The sequence below is a fragment of the Oryctolagus cuniculus genome, chromosome 21, assembly GCF_964237555.1.
Source record: "Oryctolagus cuniculus chromosome 21, mOryCun1.1, whole genome shotgun sequence".
Classification (NCBI taxonomy): domain Eukaryota; kingdom Metazoa; phylum Chordata; class Mammalia; order Lagomorpha; family Leporidae; genus Oryctolagus; species Oryctolagus cuniculus.
The window spans coordinates 25,404,111-25,422,111 of record NC_091452.1 but is presented as its reverse complement, the minus strand read 5'-3'; the positions used below and the strand labels follow the sequence as shown (position 1 = coordinate 25,422,111).

Below are 18,001 nucleotides of genomic sequence, written 5' to 3'. Positions count from 1 at the left end.
TGGCCCTGTTATTTGCATATATTAGTGTAGCTCACTTACATCCTCTGTCTTAGTGCAAAATCTAGGCTTCCCCAGGCACAGTTTCTATTGAGTTTTCCTTTCTCTGGGTTATGGCCCTCACTGAGTTTGCTTGAGATCAGTCTCAGGTTACCTTTGATGATCTCTGGGAGGACCCACAGAGTTTAGTACACAGTCATTAGCATGTCTATGACTTCTTATAGTAAAAAGGTACAAAACAAAAAGCATCAAAGAGAAAATGTGCATGAGATGATGTCCAAAGAAAACCTTGTGCCAGGTTCCGGTGGTCCGTGCTCCCCCACCCCCCCGAAGAATTCCACAGGGACACTCCTTCTCCAGCAAGAACGCCACATCATGTCAGCTGGTCTACCAGGGAAGCTCATTAGATACTCAATTCCCAAACTTTTTTTTTTTTTTTTTGACAAACAGAGTTAGACAGTGAGAGAGAGAGAGAGACAGAGAGAAAGGTCTTCCTTTTTCCGTTGGTTCACCCCCCAAGTGGCCGCTATGGCCAGCACTGCGCCAATCCAAAGCCAGGATCCAGGTGCTTCCTCCTGGTCTCCCATTGCAGGTGCAGGGCCCAAGCACTTGGGCCATCCTCCACTGCCTTCCCGGGCCACAGCAGAGAGCTGGACTGGAAGAGGAGCAACTGGGACAGAGTCCGGTGCCCGAACCTAGATTAGAACCCGGGGTGCCAGCGCCGCAGGCGGAGGATTAGCCAAGTGAGCCGCGGTGCCAGCCCCAAACTTCTTCTTGGACCATGTAGGCACCTTCTGCTTAGCGTGTACCAAACCCAAGATTCCCAGAAAGCAGATGTTTAGCATAAACCATGTGGCTCACATACACTATTTAGGCACAGTGTGACATCACGATAGTTCTAGTGATAGTGACGACTTTTCCAAGCTCCAATTCTCAGGTGTCAGATTTGGGCAAATTTTGAAATTTTGTAAATTTTATTCACTATATTTGTTAGAAAAGGAGAAAGAGAGAGAGAGAGAGAGAGTGAGAGAGAGAGAGAGAGAGGTTTTCCATGTGCTGATTTAATCCCCAAATGTTTGTTCTGAGTGTGTGTTGGGGATCACCTTTTTAGTAACCTGCTGATCAGAATTCTACCTTATCTTCACTTGATCAGCTTCTTAATGTCAACTGGACTTGAGAATTTAGAACCACCTCAGTTCCTTCCCCGCCGTGTTCCCAGCCCCTTTGAGTAGGAGACTTCCACAAGCGAATGTGGCCTTCCAGAAGTATGCTGAGCCTGTGTAAGCTTCCTTTGTGAATACCCAGTCAACATGCAGCTTCTCTTTTGCTGTCTTCTGTTTAATATTTCCCACAGCACTAGTCCACCAACTCAGGCAGCCACAAGATATATCATTGCCTGCAACTGTTTTGAACAAGTATCCCTAGGGAAAATGATTTTTCCCCTGCTCTGGATAAGTTCTGAATCATTATAAATACTAACACACACAGAGAGAGAAAAACAACACATCTAAAAATACTGAGACTTCTCCCAGAAAGAAGACTTGAAGGAAATCCAGCAGAATCCTGGTCATATTCCACTGCTCCTGGGTTTTACATTTTCACTGCAAACATGGCTGTTAATTTTCAAGCCAAAGGCAGGACTGGAGAGTGGAAGATGGGGCCAGGAGAAGTTAAAATGCCGCACAGTTTGCTGTTTTATGGAGACTCCGCTATTTTCATAAATGAGATCCTCTTGCAGTATTGAAAAGCTGTTGTTAAAATATAAAGTTTTTAAATATATTCGGTCATTTTATTATGAGTGGCCTACCTGATACCCTGGTGGGGGAGTGGGTCTGTATACTGCTGTGTGTTCACTAATATCATTCCTTAAACTGTTTCTATCCGGGACCCTAATCTATAACAGATTATCCTGAGAAGCTTGCATTGAATGCCCCTCAGCATGAACTACAGCACCGTGGACTTCAGAGTATCACTGAGCTGAGCTCTGCGTCAAACGTTACTAGTGACAGCTGTTTCGGTCAAGAAACCATAGTAGGCAGTTTAGAGAGACCTGCAGGCTGACGGTTATGTCTGGCCTTGTGCTGCCATTACCACCGTGCCAGCGTCCCCGTCCTTGTTGTTTCCCGGTCATTTCTGCCTCTGCTTCCACTGAGCAGGATGCTCTGGCCACGCGCATTTCACTGCGGTCTAAGCCACAGGGAAGCAGCGCTCTGTGTGACTCATCCCTGATGACTGACACATGCCCTGTGTCCTCTTAGACTTTCAGGAAAACACTAAGCTGTGGATAGATCCTGGGAAACACTTCTCTGGAGAGGAAGGAGAGGGATCATGCATGGCAAAGGTAAGGTCACCTTTCTTTTCCTGAACTGGAAATACTGGTTCCTTGCTTTCCTGTGTTTTCAGCTGAGTCAATGGGAAAGCATTCTGCATAGATCTCAGATACTGTCTTCTTCACTGATGGAATAATAGTTGCTGACCAACTGATATTTACAACCAAGGGATTTTCCAGGACCAAGTTATAAATTTTGTGCAAGAGGTTCTTTCCCTCCCAAGCAATGTCTCCTCCTTGATTTAAATACTCTCTCCCTCAGTAAAACCAGTGTTGAGAGACACATGCCCAAAGAAAAGCTTATGTCTTATCCAAAGCTATAACCCATGCTTGCCCAGATCCCCTTTGCTCTGTCTGACGTTGCTTCTGTGTTTCCAGTCCTCATTGAGAGAATCCAATGTGTATGAAAACACTCAGCCCCGCGATGCACTCATACTGTTTGTTTTTGTGATTGCAGGAGGTGTCCATAAGATCTGGAGATAGTAAGTATTTTTGAGTCATTCATTTGATGAGGTAAAGACAGTATTTGCTAAGACTGTTGTAGGATTCTTTGAAGAGCCCCCTGATTCCGGGGTCCTGGTGGGAGTTAGGATTGTGAGGGTATGCTTAATGAAAACAGTTTTGTTGTCAAAAATTTCAGAATTATTTTTCCAGATTTTCTTTCCAGAAAACAAAACCCATTACCATCACACATTGTAATACACATTAACTCAATGAATTTTGAACTCATCTGTGTCTTATTTATTTCCCACTCCTCTGCTTTGCTGTCCTCCTTCCACCCAAGGGGATGGACCAGCAGTGGCTCAGTCCATGCCCTCTACCCCCATGTCCACACTGACCGAAGATTCCTGACTGATTCGCAATCACCGTCCACCAGTTCAGGTCTGACTGGGTGGATGAGGCTGTCTCCGTGGCTTCAAGTCCACCGTTCTCTGTCTTCTATGGAAATGTCATTTTCTTCTCGATCAAATGTAGATGTGAAAACCAGATGATGCACATTATAGCTGCCACACGCATTGTCCTTGGTGGGGGTGGTATCATTGGGAGGACCACATGAGACCTAATCCTCTAGAACATTTGAAATCAGAGCATGCATTAAAAACCATATGGTTAGCACCAGTCTTCTTCCTTGCATTTAGAATTGTGTACCTCCAGCAGCAATGAACTTGAGAGTTGCATTGTACAGGAGAGCATCTTGCCCTTACACCAGTGCTCCTTGCAGTAGTTTGGGGATATGTGACCTTTTGACTCAACAGCTGCTCCCTAACTGGTCCTAACACCAAGGGAACAACGGCCCTGTGTGTGAAGTACACAGCATGGTCTGATCTCTACAACACCTTCTTTTCTATAACCACAGATAACCCCATTCGGAACACACAGTGGCCGGTGCTGTGAAATCACACACTTGCTGGAGTCTGGAGAAGCCTGATTCCACAGTCTGTCTGGGAAGCAAGGTTGGGGTTGAGGGTAATTTAGTAAGTTTAGAACTGTGGCCAGCGAGGCCGTGGGCAAGGTGTGTGAACCAGAGCAAAGCCCCAGCTGACTGGGTGTGTGCCTGTGTGGCCTCCTCTGGTAGAGGGAGCTGAAAGTGGGAAATGCTCTTTCCTGATGTTTTTCTACTTGTTTGCATTCCAGAAGACTTGGTCCTGGAAAGCATTAGTGATGACAAGGATGGCGTTCCAGGTTGCTATCAGCCTTCCAAGGTAGCATCCAGGTGGTGGGTTCCCAGGAACAGTCAGGGTTATCCTTGCTGCTCGAGAGGCTAGCAGGAGAGGGTATAAAATTAGAAAGAAAAAGGAAATTTGTGTGCAAGTTGGTTTTGCTCTTTTCCTGGTCGGATGGTGTACCAGGAAGGCGTTCTGTGTTTATGAGCACCGAACCTGCTGTGTTTGTGTCCATGCCTCTGGTTTGATTATGAAAACCCCTTGGGAATTATGCACAGGAGATTTGCACTGTTTTTAAAAAAGATTTATTTTATTTATTTGAGAGAGAGAGAGACTCTTCCCTTTGCTGGTTCACTCCCCAAATGACCACTATGGCTGGAGCTGAGCTGATCTGAACCCAGGAGCCAGGAGTTTCTTCCAGGTCTCCCATATGGGTGCAGAGGCCCAAGGGCTTGAACCATCCTCTGCTGCTTTCCCCAGCCATAACAGAGAGATGGATCAGAAGTGGAGCAGCCGGGACTCGAACCAGCGCCCACATGGGATGCCAGTGCTGTAGGCGGGGGCTCTAACCCGCTATGCCACAGCACTGGCCCCTGCACTGGGTGTTGAGCTGGGATGGAAGGAGTCTGCTAAGGCCCTTACTTGAAACTGGAGACAGTTATTTTGGTGTGTGCCTGGATTCGGAGGGGAAATCCTTGGTCTCCCTTGGATTGTCCAGGTCTTCTAGCAGCACCTTCCTGTTGCTGTCCTCAATGCTGTTCATTTTAAAGGACACTCACCAGGGTACATGGCAAAAGGAGTATTTACTCAGGACTGCCTGGGAGGGGATGGAGAAGCAAGACCTTGAGCAGACGGCCATCCTCGACTGCTCACCCCCAATCACAAACTTTGGGGTGAGGCTTCTTTTCTCCCTCTATAAAGAAGCATGATACTGCACTCTTCCCATCTCCCAGGATTAGATGTAAGTAGGTGACCTCTAAATTTCCATGTAGAACTTCACTTCTGGATGGGATCATTCTCAGGTCACCAGGAGCTTTGCAGGAAACTCCACGGGACAGAGTGTGCTGACAGCACCCGGCTCAGTCAGTGTTAACCACCTGCACTTTTCTCTTTGTAGCACCCCGGATTACAAAAGTCTTTCTCTCCCAGTCTCCAACATTCTTCAGGCCCAGGAGCAAGTACGAGGGAGAACTTACATCTGGATGTTAAGAGAATCTTGGTTTCTTCCAGAAATTTCTCTACAGAAATGCAGACATTAAAGTGGACCAAGGGCCCACCAGTAAGGTTCCATTAAAGTGAGTCGTAAAGTTCTTGAGTAAAGGAATGACTGTGCTTACAACTAATTCAATTTTTCATCTTTCTGGATACAAGAATCGGGGGTCTTGCCTTTAGAGCAAACAGCTCTTTTTCTTTAATTACTAACGTCTTTCAGTATCTCTCATTTCTTCATCTCCTGCAGACTCTCTGCCTCAAACAACATCCTCATCACATTCTGTCTTTTTTTCCCCCTCAAGATACAAAATTTCCACAGGCCTGAAAGGGTGGTGAATTGTGTCTTTCTTTTTTTTTTAAGGATTTATTTATTTATTTGAAAGAGTTATACAGAGAAGAGGAGGAGGAGGAGGAGAGAGAGAGAGAGAGAGAGGTAGATCTTTTTTCCTCTGGTTTACTCCCCAACTGGCCACAATGGCCAAGGCTGGGCCAGGCCAAAGCAAGGAGCCAGGACCTTCATCTGGGTCTCCCACGTGGGTACAGGGGCCCAAGTACTTGGGTCATCTTCCTCTGCTTTCCCAAGTGCATTATCAGGGAGCTGGGCCAGAAGTGGAGCAGCTGAGACTTCAACTGGTGCCCATATGGGGTGCTGGTGTTGCAGGCAATGGCTTAGTCCACTGTGCCACAATGCTGGCCCTGGTGCGTTGTGTCTTGAGGTCTTCATGTGTATCATGTGAAAGTGGTATTTGATGAGGCTGTCCACTCATCACGCAACAACCCTCCACTGTGCTTAAGAATTTGGACATTGGCCGGTGCCGCGGCTCACTAGGCTAATCCTCCACCTTGCGGCACCGGCACACCGGGTTCTAGTCCCGGTCGGGGTGCCGGATTCTGTCCAGGTTGTCCCTCTTCCAGGCCAGCCCTCTGCTGTGGCCAGGGAGTGCAGTGGAGGATGGTCCAAGTGCTTGGGCCCTGCACCCCATGGGAGACAAGGATAAGCACCTGGCTCCTGCCATCGGATCAGCGCGGTGCGCCGGCCGCAGTGCGCTGGCCGCGGCGGCCATTGGAGGGTGAAACAACGGCAAAGGAAGACCTTTCTCTCTGTCTCTCTCACTGTCCACTCTGCCTGTCAAAAAAAAAAAAAAAAGAATTTGGACGTTAGGCTCAGAGGAGATGAATCCCAAGAGGCCATGTGTAGGGCTTATCAGACCAAAAAGCCCAGAGGGAGAAAACCCATAGTAATATTTATGGCATCGTTTCATTGTTTCCACTTAACAATTTTGAAATAGTCTCTCTTTTACCATAGAACATTTCAAGATGTTTAAAAACTTATTATACATCAAAAATGCAGAAAGCATACAAAATAAATGTACAGCTCAATGATTTCAGCCAAAATGGTCACCCTTGTTAACCACCAGTTCAGGTCTAGAACTAGGAACTGCTGGCTTTCAGAATCATCTCTCAGCTTCCTTCCGTGTTGACCCCTGTGAGTCTCCATGTGTTCTAGACTGGACTGCTCCAGTGTTGAACTATCGATAGAATAACCTGCATGTTCTGTTTAACTGTAGTTCATCTGTTTCCTTACTGCGTAGCATTTGCATTGTAGTCAAACACTGCACCTTATTCATTCTGCTGTGGATGGGTATCCATTTTTTTGTGTGTGTAGATTTTGACTACATGATGTTGCCTTGAGAATGTTCATCTACGATTCCTGAATCATATGAAGAATGATTATTGTTGACTGAATGGTTTTGAGTGTGTTTATCTTTCACTTTCATTAATTTTTCCAAAATTTGCACCAGTGTATGCTCTTTTTATTTTTTAAAGATTTATTTACTTATTTGAAAGGCAGAGTTACAGAGGAGCAGAGGCAGAGAGAGGCAGAGAGGTCTTCCATCCGCTGGTTCACTCCTCAAATGGCTACAATGGCCAGAGCTGAGTTATCTGAAACCAGGAGCCAAGAGCCAGGAGCCTGGAGCCAGGAGCTTCTTCCAGATCTCCCAATCAGGTATAGAGGTGCAAAGACTTGGGCCATCCTCTACTGCTTTCTCAGGCCATAGCAGAGAGCTGGATCGGAAGTAGAGCAGCCAGGACTTGAACTGGTGCCCGTGTGGGATGCCAGCACTGCAGATGGTGGCTTTACCTGCTGTGTCACAGTGCCAGCCCCTCAATGTATGCTCATTAGCAGTGTATGTAATTACACATTTGCCAAAATAAATTCTGGTCTATCTGACTTTTAAAACATTGTAGTTAGTGTTTCATTTCCCAACCTCTTCACTTCGACACTAAACAGCAGACAACAATAGAACTGTTGGTTCATTTCAATGTAGTGCATTTTCATAAAGAGGTTCAATATACTACCAAGCAAACTAAGTGTTTTGTGGGACCTTATTTTCTTCGAGTCCTGAACATAATTTCCACATGAAAAGTTTAATATACTAATCATTATTTTTCTTTTGATTTATTTTTAAACATTTTTGAAGTGAGTATGCTGAACTATTAATGGCTCTGAAACAGTATAATTGTGATTTGGGCTGTGCATCTTAGCCCACGAGACATACACATCGTCACTTTGTATGGACTAGACTCATAAACAGAGCAAGGAACTGTGGCAGAACTAAGGCCACAGGATTAGGGACTCATGTGGCCTCCCTAGCAGGCAGCTTGGTGCTGTCAAACTTGAAGATAATTAAAACTTTTTTTTCTGGGACCAGCGCTGTGGCGTAGCAGGTAAAGGCACTGCCTGCAGGGCCAGCATCCTGCATGGGCTCCGATTCAAGTCCAGCTGCTCCACTTCTGAACTAGCTCTCTGCTATGGCCTGGAAAAGCAGTAGAAGATGGCCCAAGTCCTTGGGCTCCTGCACCCATGTGGGAGACCTGGAAGAAGCTCCCGGCTCCTGGCTTCAGATCAGTGCAGCTCCGGCCGTTGCGGCCAATTGGGGAGTGAACCCGCACATGGAAGACCTCTCTCTGTCTCTGCCTCTCCTTCTCTCTCTGTGTAACTCTGCCTTTCAAATAAATAAATAAATCTAGAAAGAAAGAAAGGTAGGTAGGTAGGTAGGTAGGTAGGTGTGGAGATCCTGGCCTCCTGCTGGACAAATCTCCAGTCGGTAGAGAGCCCTTCCCAGTGCCTCCTTGATGACACCACGTTACTCTGTCCATCTGATTTGGAGGGGAGAGTGAGAAGAGACAGTGAAAGAAAATGATTTGTGGCCGGCGCCATGGCTCACTTGGCTAATCCTCCACCTGTGGCGCCGGCACCCGGGTTCTAGTCCTGGTTGGGGTGCTGGGTTCTAGTCCTGGTTGGGGTGCCAGATTCTGTCCCGGTTGGTCCTCTTCCAGTCCAGCTTTCTGCTGTGGCCTGGGAGGGCAGCGGAGAATGGCCCAAGTGTTTGGTTCCCTGCACCCGCATGGGAGACTGGGAGGAAGTACCCAGCTCCTGGCCTCGGATCGGCGCGGCACAGGCTGTAGCAACCATTAGGGGAGTGAACCAATGGAAGGAAGATCTCTCTCCTGTCTCTCTCTCTCACTGTCTATAACTCTCTCTCTGTCTCTCTGTCTCTCTCTCTTTCTCTCTCACTGTATAACTCTGCCTGGCAAAAAAATAATAATAATTAAAAAAAAGAAAATGATTTGCCTTACAGTTCATGGAAAAATGCTGGAATTGATGCTGCTATCAAATCTGCCTGGAGTTAAAGTAGTAATAATGTGAATGTGTTATTTCTGCTTTTGTGGCTTCATTTTTGTCAGTTACCTACCTATGTGGTTTTCTGTAAAAGAAATGTGTTAGGTGGGCTCACAGGTTAACACTTAAAACTTTCATCTGAGCCTCCCTACCGGGAAGAATGGAAACGGAATTCTTGCTCCTCTCCTTGATCTACCGTCTCTCATTTCCCGCGGCTCATTCATTGAGTGAGTTGACCTGGGCACCCAGGCCTCTGTGGATCCAGGGAAGTGTTGCCCTCAAGTCAGCACAGGTAAGCAGTGCCAGCAAGTCCCATTGTGCCAGTATTTCAGAGAAATGGGACATCAAGAAAGACTACTCCTTATCAAAAAGATAGTGAATGGTTGGTGACAGTTTTGTAAAGGAACAGTTTCTTTAGTAAATTTAATTTGATGTAGAAAATACCAGGGCCAGAACTCGCCAAGAAATTGATCCTGGGCAAGTGACACAGGAGTGAGAGAACCGTGTGGAATCTGTCCTTCTGAAGGGGAGCCCACGACGCCACTGCCACAGTAATAGGTTTGTGATCTTGGGCACAAATGCTCGTTTGATTCCAGGATGGAAGCACAACTACACTGAATTTGATTGGGAAAAATCAATGAATGACCATAGGAATCAGTTTAAGAAGTTAAGTCATGGGGGCCAGAGTCGTAGCGTAGAAGGTAAAGCCACCGCCTGTGATGCTGGCATCCTGTAGAGGTGCTGCCAGTTCAAGCCCCCACTGCTCCACTTCCGATCCAGCTCCCTGCTAATGCACCTGGAAAGCAGCAGAAGATGGCCCAAGTGCTTGGGCCCCTGTCACACATGGGAGACCCAGATGGAGCTTCAGGCTCCTGACTTTGGCCTGGTCAGCCCCTGCCATTGCAGTCATTTGGGGTACATGAACCAGCGAATGGAAGCTTCTCTCTCTCTCTCTCTCTCTCTCTCTCTCTCTGTAACTCTGACTTTCAAATAAATAAAGAAATCTTAAAAAGCAGAGGTCAAGCCCAGTGGTGATCCCAGTATTGATTTGTCTAATACTTAAATCCCTTTGTTGTCCTCACAGATCCCTTCTTACCCTCCTCACTCTGACAGCGTCATGTGTGTCCCACTGGTACACACACCACATGGGCCGCCGTTCCGTTACACGGGGTCATGCGCTTGCTCCCTTTGCCCTCCAGTTGTCGCTGTCCTCTGGCCTGCCATCTGCTATGAGACGCACTTGGCAGGTAAATTTTTCCCTGCTGGAGTAATAAAATAATTATTTATTTCAATAGGGTAGCAAAACCCATATTTTTCATCTTATTTATAAATAGTCAACTTTATTTTCTGATGTGGTTAACCACAATTCTCCCTTTTCACTAACGTATATAACGGAAGAAGGCACACGGAGTATGGTCTCCATTTCTTTTGAAATATTTTATATGCCCTTGGTAGACTGCTAAAGGACACAGGATTTGGGGGCAGAGTGGCATGGTACCGTCCTGTCTCTGCTACTCAGTAGCATTAGGGTCGTAGGCAAACTGCTCAACTCTCTGTAAAACAAAGACATAATTGTACCTAACTTGAGATTTGTTGTAAAGAATTAAATGAAATAGAGAATTGGCAGAGTTCTTAAAAGACAAAGCTAACACCCTAACAAGTGTTTGAAATATATTGACAGTTGCCTATCTATATAGTGGTCTGGTTGATTTATTTTTTATAAACTGATAGATATTTATTAACTGTTCCTAGACTGGTAACCTTACTACTCTGATTGTCAGATGAGGAAGAGACTTGAAGCACTTGGTATCTCTGTTCTTTACACATACAGCTTTGTGTTAGGAAGGGGGTCGTTGGATCCAAGCTCCTGGCTTCCCTCACTCAGAGCTAACAGCTACTTTCTATGCAGCACTGCTTCCCTTAAACACCTCGAGCAGGAGAAGATCTTTGCTTCTCCAACCAGCCACCAACTTCTCAGGGAAGGTCACTGATTTCCTTGTTCAAACCATGATAGAACCTCCCAGCCCAGCAAATGGTGACATCAGTGACAGTTCTGCTTCTTCTACAAAACCAAGGCACATCAACAATCTACATATAAAATAAAAGTCATCGAAAAATCTAACTTCAGCTGGAGAGGCAGTAGGGATGTAGATTATGGAAATCCTCAATGCAATGATATTCAGGAGCAAAGAGACAAATGTCTCATTTTTAAACACAGAAATTAGTACCTTTCCCTGCTTTGGTAACTTTGTGCTCATCAGCATGCATAATTTTTAAAACTTTGTCACGAAACATTGAGGATACTAGTTAATACTTCCTGGAATGGACTTCTCATTTTCAGTCAAGTCTCTAATTCTATTCTTTCTTTTGCAGGGAATGGAAGGGCTTCACTGGATGTGTGGTCAGTCTTCTTCACACGATGAGAGTTCACCGACAACACAGCATTGTGGTGTGGCCGTGAGGGTCTGAGCTGAGGTCGTGTGTGGATGCACTCACTGTGATCTGCCACTGTGTCCATCTCAGCTGTCTTGGATTGTTTTTCCTGGTAAGTAGACCCTTTCCTGTGACACATGTACCTAATGAGTAGTGGATTGAAGTTCATTTTACTGTAAGATCTCTTCCACTTCTAACACTGTACTAATGTGCAAATCCCAGGCAATGTATTTACTACACCACCAGAGCTTAAAGAAGTTCCAAGAGACCATCTTTCTAGCACTTTCAAAGCACCAGGGCATTGACAGGGAAGGGGTCGGGCAGTGGACACTATAGTATAAGGTCTTCACGGTCATTTGTTGGGTATGAACCTGCACTGTTATTGGACCAGGAAGAGTACACTCAGTGCTGCCCGAGACACTGAGAAACACTGCACAGTACAGCCAACATCTGAGCTGTGTTTCATTGGGGGCCAGTAGGGTTTCACCTAGGGCTTGAGCACTGGCTCAGCAATTTAAAAGAATACATACTATTAAGGACCAGGGAAACTGAAAAACAGTTCCTTTCTAATAGTCAAGGACATTTAACGTGAATGATAGTATTAAGGAGGATGTGGGGAAATGCTCACTCTCTAAAGCTTGTTGGGGCTGTTCAAGCTTTAGATCCGATGAGGAAAATGCGAACCACTTTTAGGGGACTAGTATGAAAGCAGAAAGTGTGTGTGACTGACACCTTTCCGTTGAGAATGGTTTCTAACACAATGGTGCAGTCAGCCCATGGTTCTACCACCAGGGGAGCAGGCAAAGGAATCCTACCATGAGTATGAGGCATCTGTGCCCAAACAGGAGTGAGCTCTGTTCTTGACTTTGACTATGCCCATGATACAGACTAAATGGGGGAAAAAACCCACAGAATAACATATATGCCTTTATTTCACTTTTTTTAAAGATTTATTTATTTTACTTGAAAGCCACAGTTGCAGAGAGAAGAATAGGCAGAAAGAGAGAAATGGAGAGAGAGGGAGATATCTTCCATCTGCTGTTTCACTCCCCAGATGGCCGCAACGGCCAGAGCAGCACCAATCTGAAGCCAGGAGCCAGGAGCTTCTTCCAGGTCTCCCATTTGGGTGCAGGAGCCCAAGGACTTGGGCCTTCTTCTACTGCTTTCCCAGGCCACAGTAGAGAGCTAGATTGGAAGTGGAGCAGCCGGGTCTTGAACCAGCACCTGTATGGGATGCTGGCACTACAGGTGGCAGCTTTACCTGCTACACCACAGCGCGGGCCCCTTTATTTCACTTTAGAAAATAAAACAGATGAAGTCGTATGAAGGTTGTCTGAGCACATAGAAAAATCCTAAACCATATACCTGTAACTTTGAACTGCAGTTATCACTGGGAGGATATGCAGTGCAGTAGACCAGCAAGTACTGATCATTTTTAAAGTGTCAGCATTCTTTTTATTTATTATCTATTTATTTTTAAAATTTTATTTATTTATTTGAATGGTAGAGTTACCGACAGTGAGAGTGAGAGACAGAGAGAAAGATCTTCCATCTACTTGTTCACTTCCCAAATGGCCACAATGGCTAGAGTTGAGCTGATCCCAAAGCAGGAGCCAGGAGCTTCTTCTGGGTCTCCCACGCATGTGCAGGGGCTGAAGTGCTTGGGCATCTTCTACTGCTTTCTGAGGCCATAACCGGCGGCCTTATGGGACGCCACTGTGCCACAGCGTTGGCCCCAGTGTCAGCATTCTTGATATGCTAACATTATTTGAATTCATGATAACACGTCATTCTTCATATTGAAGGAAAGACTGCTCCTGAGAAAGGCTGGCTTGTAATTCTCCGTTAGGACTCAAAAGAGCTAACCCTACTGTAGAGATGAGAAGGCACAGGGTCATGCAGGACAGATACTCATAGAGGATACTCAAGGGTTCACATCCTGGTTTTACTCCCAAACCTTTATTCTGCCCCTCACCCTCCACCCCTGCTGGTAATGCCACCATTTCATTTTTTTAAAAAAAAGATTTATTTATTTATTTGAAAGGTAGAGTTACAGAGAGAAGGAGAGGCAGAGAGGGAGAGAGAGAGAGGTCTTCCATCCATTGGTTCACTCCCCAAATGGCTGCAGTGGCCAGAGCTGTGCCGATCCAAAGCCAGGAGCCGGGAGCTTCTGGGTCTCCCACATGGGTGCAGGGGCCCAAGGACTTGGGTCATCCTCCACTGCTTTCCCAGGCCATAGCAGAGAGCTGGATCGGAAGTGGAGCAGCCGGAACTCGAACTGGTGTCCATATGGGATGCCAGCACTGCAGGTGGCGGCTTTACCTGCTACACCACAATGCCAGCCCCCACCATTTCTTAACTGTCACATTAAACACTGCAAAGAGACTCTCCACTGCTTTGAAACCATCCTCTGGTTATCTCACAAGGACATTGCACTTCCCTCACAGCTTGTTTGATGGTTGCCTGTCAACCATGGGAATGTTTCCCACCAGGTTGCCCGTGGCGCATGTGGGCACCAGAACCTGTCACCTGGTCCTCACGGTAATGCCAGCGGTGATCGCCAGCCACATTCTGTCCACAGGACCCCTGTTCTAATGTTGGAATCCTGCGAAGTGTTTTTAAGGTGCAGTAAATCCTCCATGAACTAGAAAATCCATTATGTTTGGAAAGAAAGCCAGGATGGCGGAGGAGAGAGAACAACCTGTGCAAAGGGCCGGAGGCAGGGACGTTAGATGTATTTGACATTCTGTTCACCGCAGTTTAATATACCTGCTTGATTCCTGCAGGTATATATTCTGAATATATATATTCAGAGTCCTGAATCCATGAGCGCATTATATTTAAGGGTATGTAGAGATAGGGAGTTAAGGCATTGGGAGAAGAAGCAGAACGGGATGAACTTTGCCTGTATGAATTGTGGCTGAGTGGTGGTGATGTCCCTGATGGAGATTTGGGGGATGCTATGTCATTTCCTAGCCCTTCTGAGACACCTGTGGGGTTGAATTGATTTCACTACTGTGGAACCAGACTGAGCATTTTAATTTCCTCCTGGCTGGTCCTGCTGGGCACAGCCATGAATCTTCACCATGGACCCATCCAGAAGGCTCAGACACAATGTCATTAGAGGGAGTTCCCAATAGCTGGGTGGTGAGGAATCCCTGGTTTCTTTTTCAGCTCCTCTGGAGAAGTGTGAATGCTGACGGGACTTAGAGGCCCCCTATGTTTTGTTTTAGTGAAACCGGTCAAGGCGTTTCAGAACGTTGGGCAGACGTTCCACACTGTCCCTTTCTGCCTTCAAACACCAAGGCCATATATTTAAATGAAATGCTTGTGTTCCATAGTTGCAAGTGTCCTCATTGGCTATTATTATTATTATTATTATTATTATTATTTTGGTCTCAAACTCCTACCTCCCAAACACATCTTCATAAAAATCATTTCTTCTCATTCTTCAAATTGAGTAACTTTAAAAATCTACATATAGTATTATTATTTGCTTGGAATGATATCTATGGACTACATAGAATCTGTTCTCTTTGTATTAATATCACAATAATGGTGCTGGCGCTGTAGAGTAGTGGGTTAAACCTCCGTCTACAGTGCCGGCATCTCATATGGGCACTGTTTCAAGTCCTGGCTGCTCCTCTTCTGATCCAGCTCTCTGCTATGGCCTGGGAAAGCAGTAGAAGATGGCCCAAGTTTTTGGGCCCCTGCACCTGCATGGGAAGACCCAAAGGAAGCTCCTGGCTTCGGATCTGCACAGTACTAGCTGTTGCAGTCAATTAGAAAATGAACCAACGGATGGAAGACCTTTCTCTCTCCCTCTCTCTGCCTCTCCTTCTCTCTCTCTGTAACTCTGAATTTCAAATAAATAAATAAATCTAGAAAAAATTACATTAACATGAAACTTGAGAACTGTGTAGTAGTAATTATGCATCTGCTATGACCCTGAGAACCCAATGTGTTAATAAATTCTTTTAAAAAATTAAAAAATCTATCTGTAACTTATGAATCAGTTCTCTTTCTCACAGAAGCCCATACATATTGGGCTGGGACATACAGAATGTAGTATTCTCCTGGAGCTGGAGAGTCAGCAGCTCATTGTGGGACATGTGGAGCCACTGCCCACTACTGAACACACCCTCCTGTGCTGCTCCCCGGGCTCTGCAGTTCCCTGCTCGAGGTTAGCTGCTTGCTGCTCTCTGAGGCGAGAAAGCAGGCAGGGTGATGACTAGAGCGTCTCAGGTTTTTACCCCAAAATTTATATTTTTTTTTCTTATGCAGGGTGCTTTTTGGGTCCCAGAGTTTGCTTGCAGAGGTAGTAGCTGCGTGGCTGCCCGCGACCGTCTGAAGATTGTGTAGTGCACTGTCTGTCCTCTCCATCTCTCTCCTTTTTGGGTCCATCCTCGGAATTCCCTTGGTATCTAGATCGTTCCTGCTGTAGATGTGAGTAGCAACTAATGAATGTGTGCTCATTTTTAAAGATGGACCCTTGGCCTTTTGTTTTGTAAAGATTTATTTTATTTATTTGAAAGACAGAGTTACAGAGAGAGGTAGAAACAGAGAGAGAGGTCTTCTATCCATTGGTTCACTCCCCAGATGGCCGCAACAGCTGAAACTGCACCAATCTGAAGCCAGGAGCTTATTCTGGGTCTCCCATGTGTGTGCTGGGGCCTAAGGAGTTGAGCCATCTTCTGCTGCTTTCCCAGGCCATAGCAGAGAGCTGGATCAGAAAGAGGAGCAGCCAGGACTAGAACTGGCACCCATATGGGATGCTGGCACTTCAGGCCAGGGCTTTAACCCACTATGCCACAGTGCTAGCCCCACCCTTGGTCTTTTACACAAAGCTCAGGGTAGTGGAAGCAGCATCACAGATCCCTAGGGCTAAAAGGAACCTAAGGCATTCTCATTCAGCCATCTAGCGAAATAACCATTTGCACCATGTTTTTGCAATGTGCCAGTGAAGTGAGGAGGAAGAAGAGATTAGAAAATGGGATTCACACCAAAACACAACAACAACAACAATGAAAACCTCCCAGTGTGATTGAAAGGTGAATTACATCATTGTTACCGGTTCCAAGAATAGGATTAGTTTGCATAAGAGACTGGGGAAGATCTCACTACAAGGTTTTGTCCTGGATGCACGTGCCTGGGAGTGAAGGGAATGTTATATACCTCACAGACACTTGCACAGCGAGTGTCATGAACTGCCAAGGGTATGGAAGCCTCTTGAGTTCACAAACTCGGACCTTATTTAGACAAGGCCATAATCAAAGTGGAAGTTCTTTCCTCCCTTCAGAGAAAGGTACCTCCTTCATTGATGGCCCTTTCTTTCCACTGGGATCTCACAGAGATCTTTCATATAGGTCATTTTCTGCCACAGTGTCTTGGCTTTCCACGCTTGAAATGCTCTCATGGGCTTTTTAGCCAAATCTGAATGCTTTAAGGGCTGGTTATGAGGCCAGAGTGCAGCACCAGTTTGAATCTGCATCAAACCCTGCTCACTGCTGCATGGATCCACAGCGCCCCCTGGTGAATGAACCACAGAATGGGAATGACCTGGAGAATTCCCCAGAATGTTCAGCAGCTCTTTTTCCTTTGAACAAACATGGAATTTTGTTTTCCATTCCACCTCCTCCAGCTCAGACAGAGAATTGTTTGTGTTTTGCTGTTGTTATTCGGAATTTGTCAGTCCTTTATTTCATGATGTGCTGAGCCATTGAATCTCCCCAGTGTCTGACTTCCATTTTAATACTAAGTCTGTTTTTATTTCTATTTGAATTTTTCTTTTTTGTGTCACTTTTACAAAATACGCTTTCATACTTTACACCTGGTTATCATGTATACCTTATCTGTATTTACATTCACATCATTTCCATTTGTTTCTAAAGCATTAGACATTTTTTTAAAGGACTTAGTGACTGCTGTGGGGAGATCTATGTCACAAAATTTGAACATCAACATTGTCTCAGCACTGGAGTCCGAGGTTTGCATTTTCATATCTCATCCGTGTCCCAGCTTATTGCAGAATGCACAGGGCTGTGCCCTGGACTCTGAGACCTCCTCTGTCTCTGCCTTCCCCAGATGCACTGGGGTGGTTCAGGGTCAGGCTGCACCTGTGTGTGTCACTGGCCCCTGGTCCTGGGCACAGCCTGCTGCACTGAACTTGCACTCAGAGGTCTCCACAGATATTCACCACTAAAGATGCTCAGAGCCCATGGCTGAGGAACTGGGGTTTTTGTCTCACTTCCTCATCGTCTGAAGCACTGTGCGCATGGAAGCTGCTCCCACTACCGTGAGCTGTAGCACAGTAATAGTCGGCCTCGTCCTCGGGCTGCAGCCCAGAGATGCTCAGGACGCCTGCATTGGCCGAGTCATCCTTGGATCCAGAGAAGCGGCTGTGCACCCCGGAGCCCTGGTGTTTAATTTCTTCTGTGTGGTAGGTCAGGAGATACCTGGGAGGCCTCCCTGGCACCTGCTGGTACCAGCCAATTACATAACTGCCAACACTGTAGCCAGTGCTCAGGGTGCAGGTGAGTCTGGCTGTTGTGTCCAGAGACGCAGACAGGGAGGGCGGCTGAGTCAGCACAGGCTGGGAGAGGGAACCTGCAGACACAGACACACGGGGAGGGGGCAGAGGTCAGGCTCACGTCCCTCAGGGCTCTGAGCAAGGGGTCTGAG

At 46.2% G+C, this 18,001-nt stretch overlaps 1 protein-coding gene and 1 long non-coding RNA gene across 13 annotated transcripts in view; one reads left to right on the top strand and one right to left on the bottom strand.

Moving 5' to 3' along the window:
• LOC108178662 (immunoglobulin lambda-1 light chain) overlaps positions 1-18,001 on the bottom strand; it is a 353,981-nt gene that overhangs the window by 212,842 nt on the left and 123,138 nt on the right. For 3 of the 12 annotated variants that reach the window (XM_070065854.1, XM_070065853.1, XM_051826713.2), the window contains exon 2: positions 17,596-17,926. The exons of the other annotated variants lie outside the window; for them this stretch is intronic. In XM_070065854.1, the coding sequence (XP_069921955.1) occupies positions 17,596-17,926 (331 nt within the window). The remainder of the gene's footprint in view (positions 1-17,595; positions 17,927-18,001) is intronic. 12 annotated transcript variants of the gene reach the window in all.
• On the top strand, positions 2,833-17,597 carry LOC103351719 (uncharacterized). The gene is made up of 4 exons (XR_011385164.1): positions 2,833-5,285; positions 9,972-10,134; positions 11,261-11,432; positions 15,605-17,597. It is a non-coding gene; the product is annotated as an uncharacterized lncRNA (long non-coding RNA).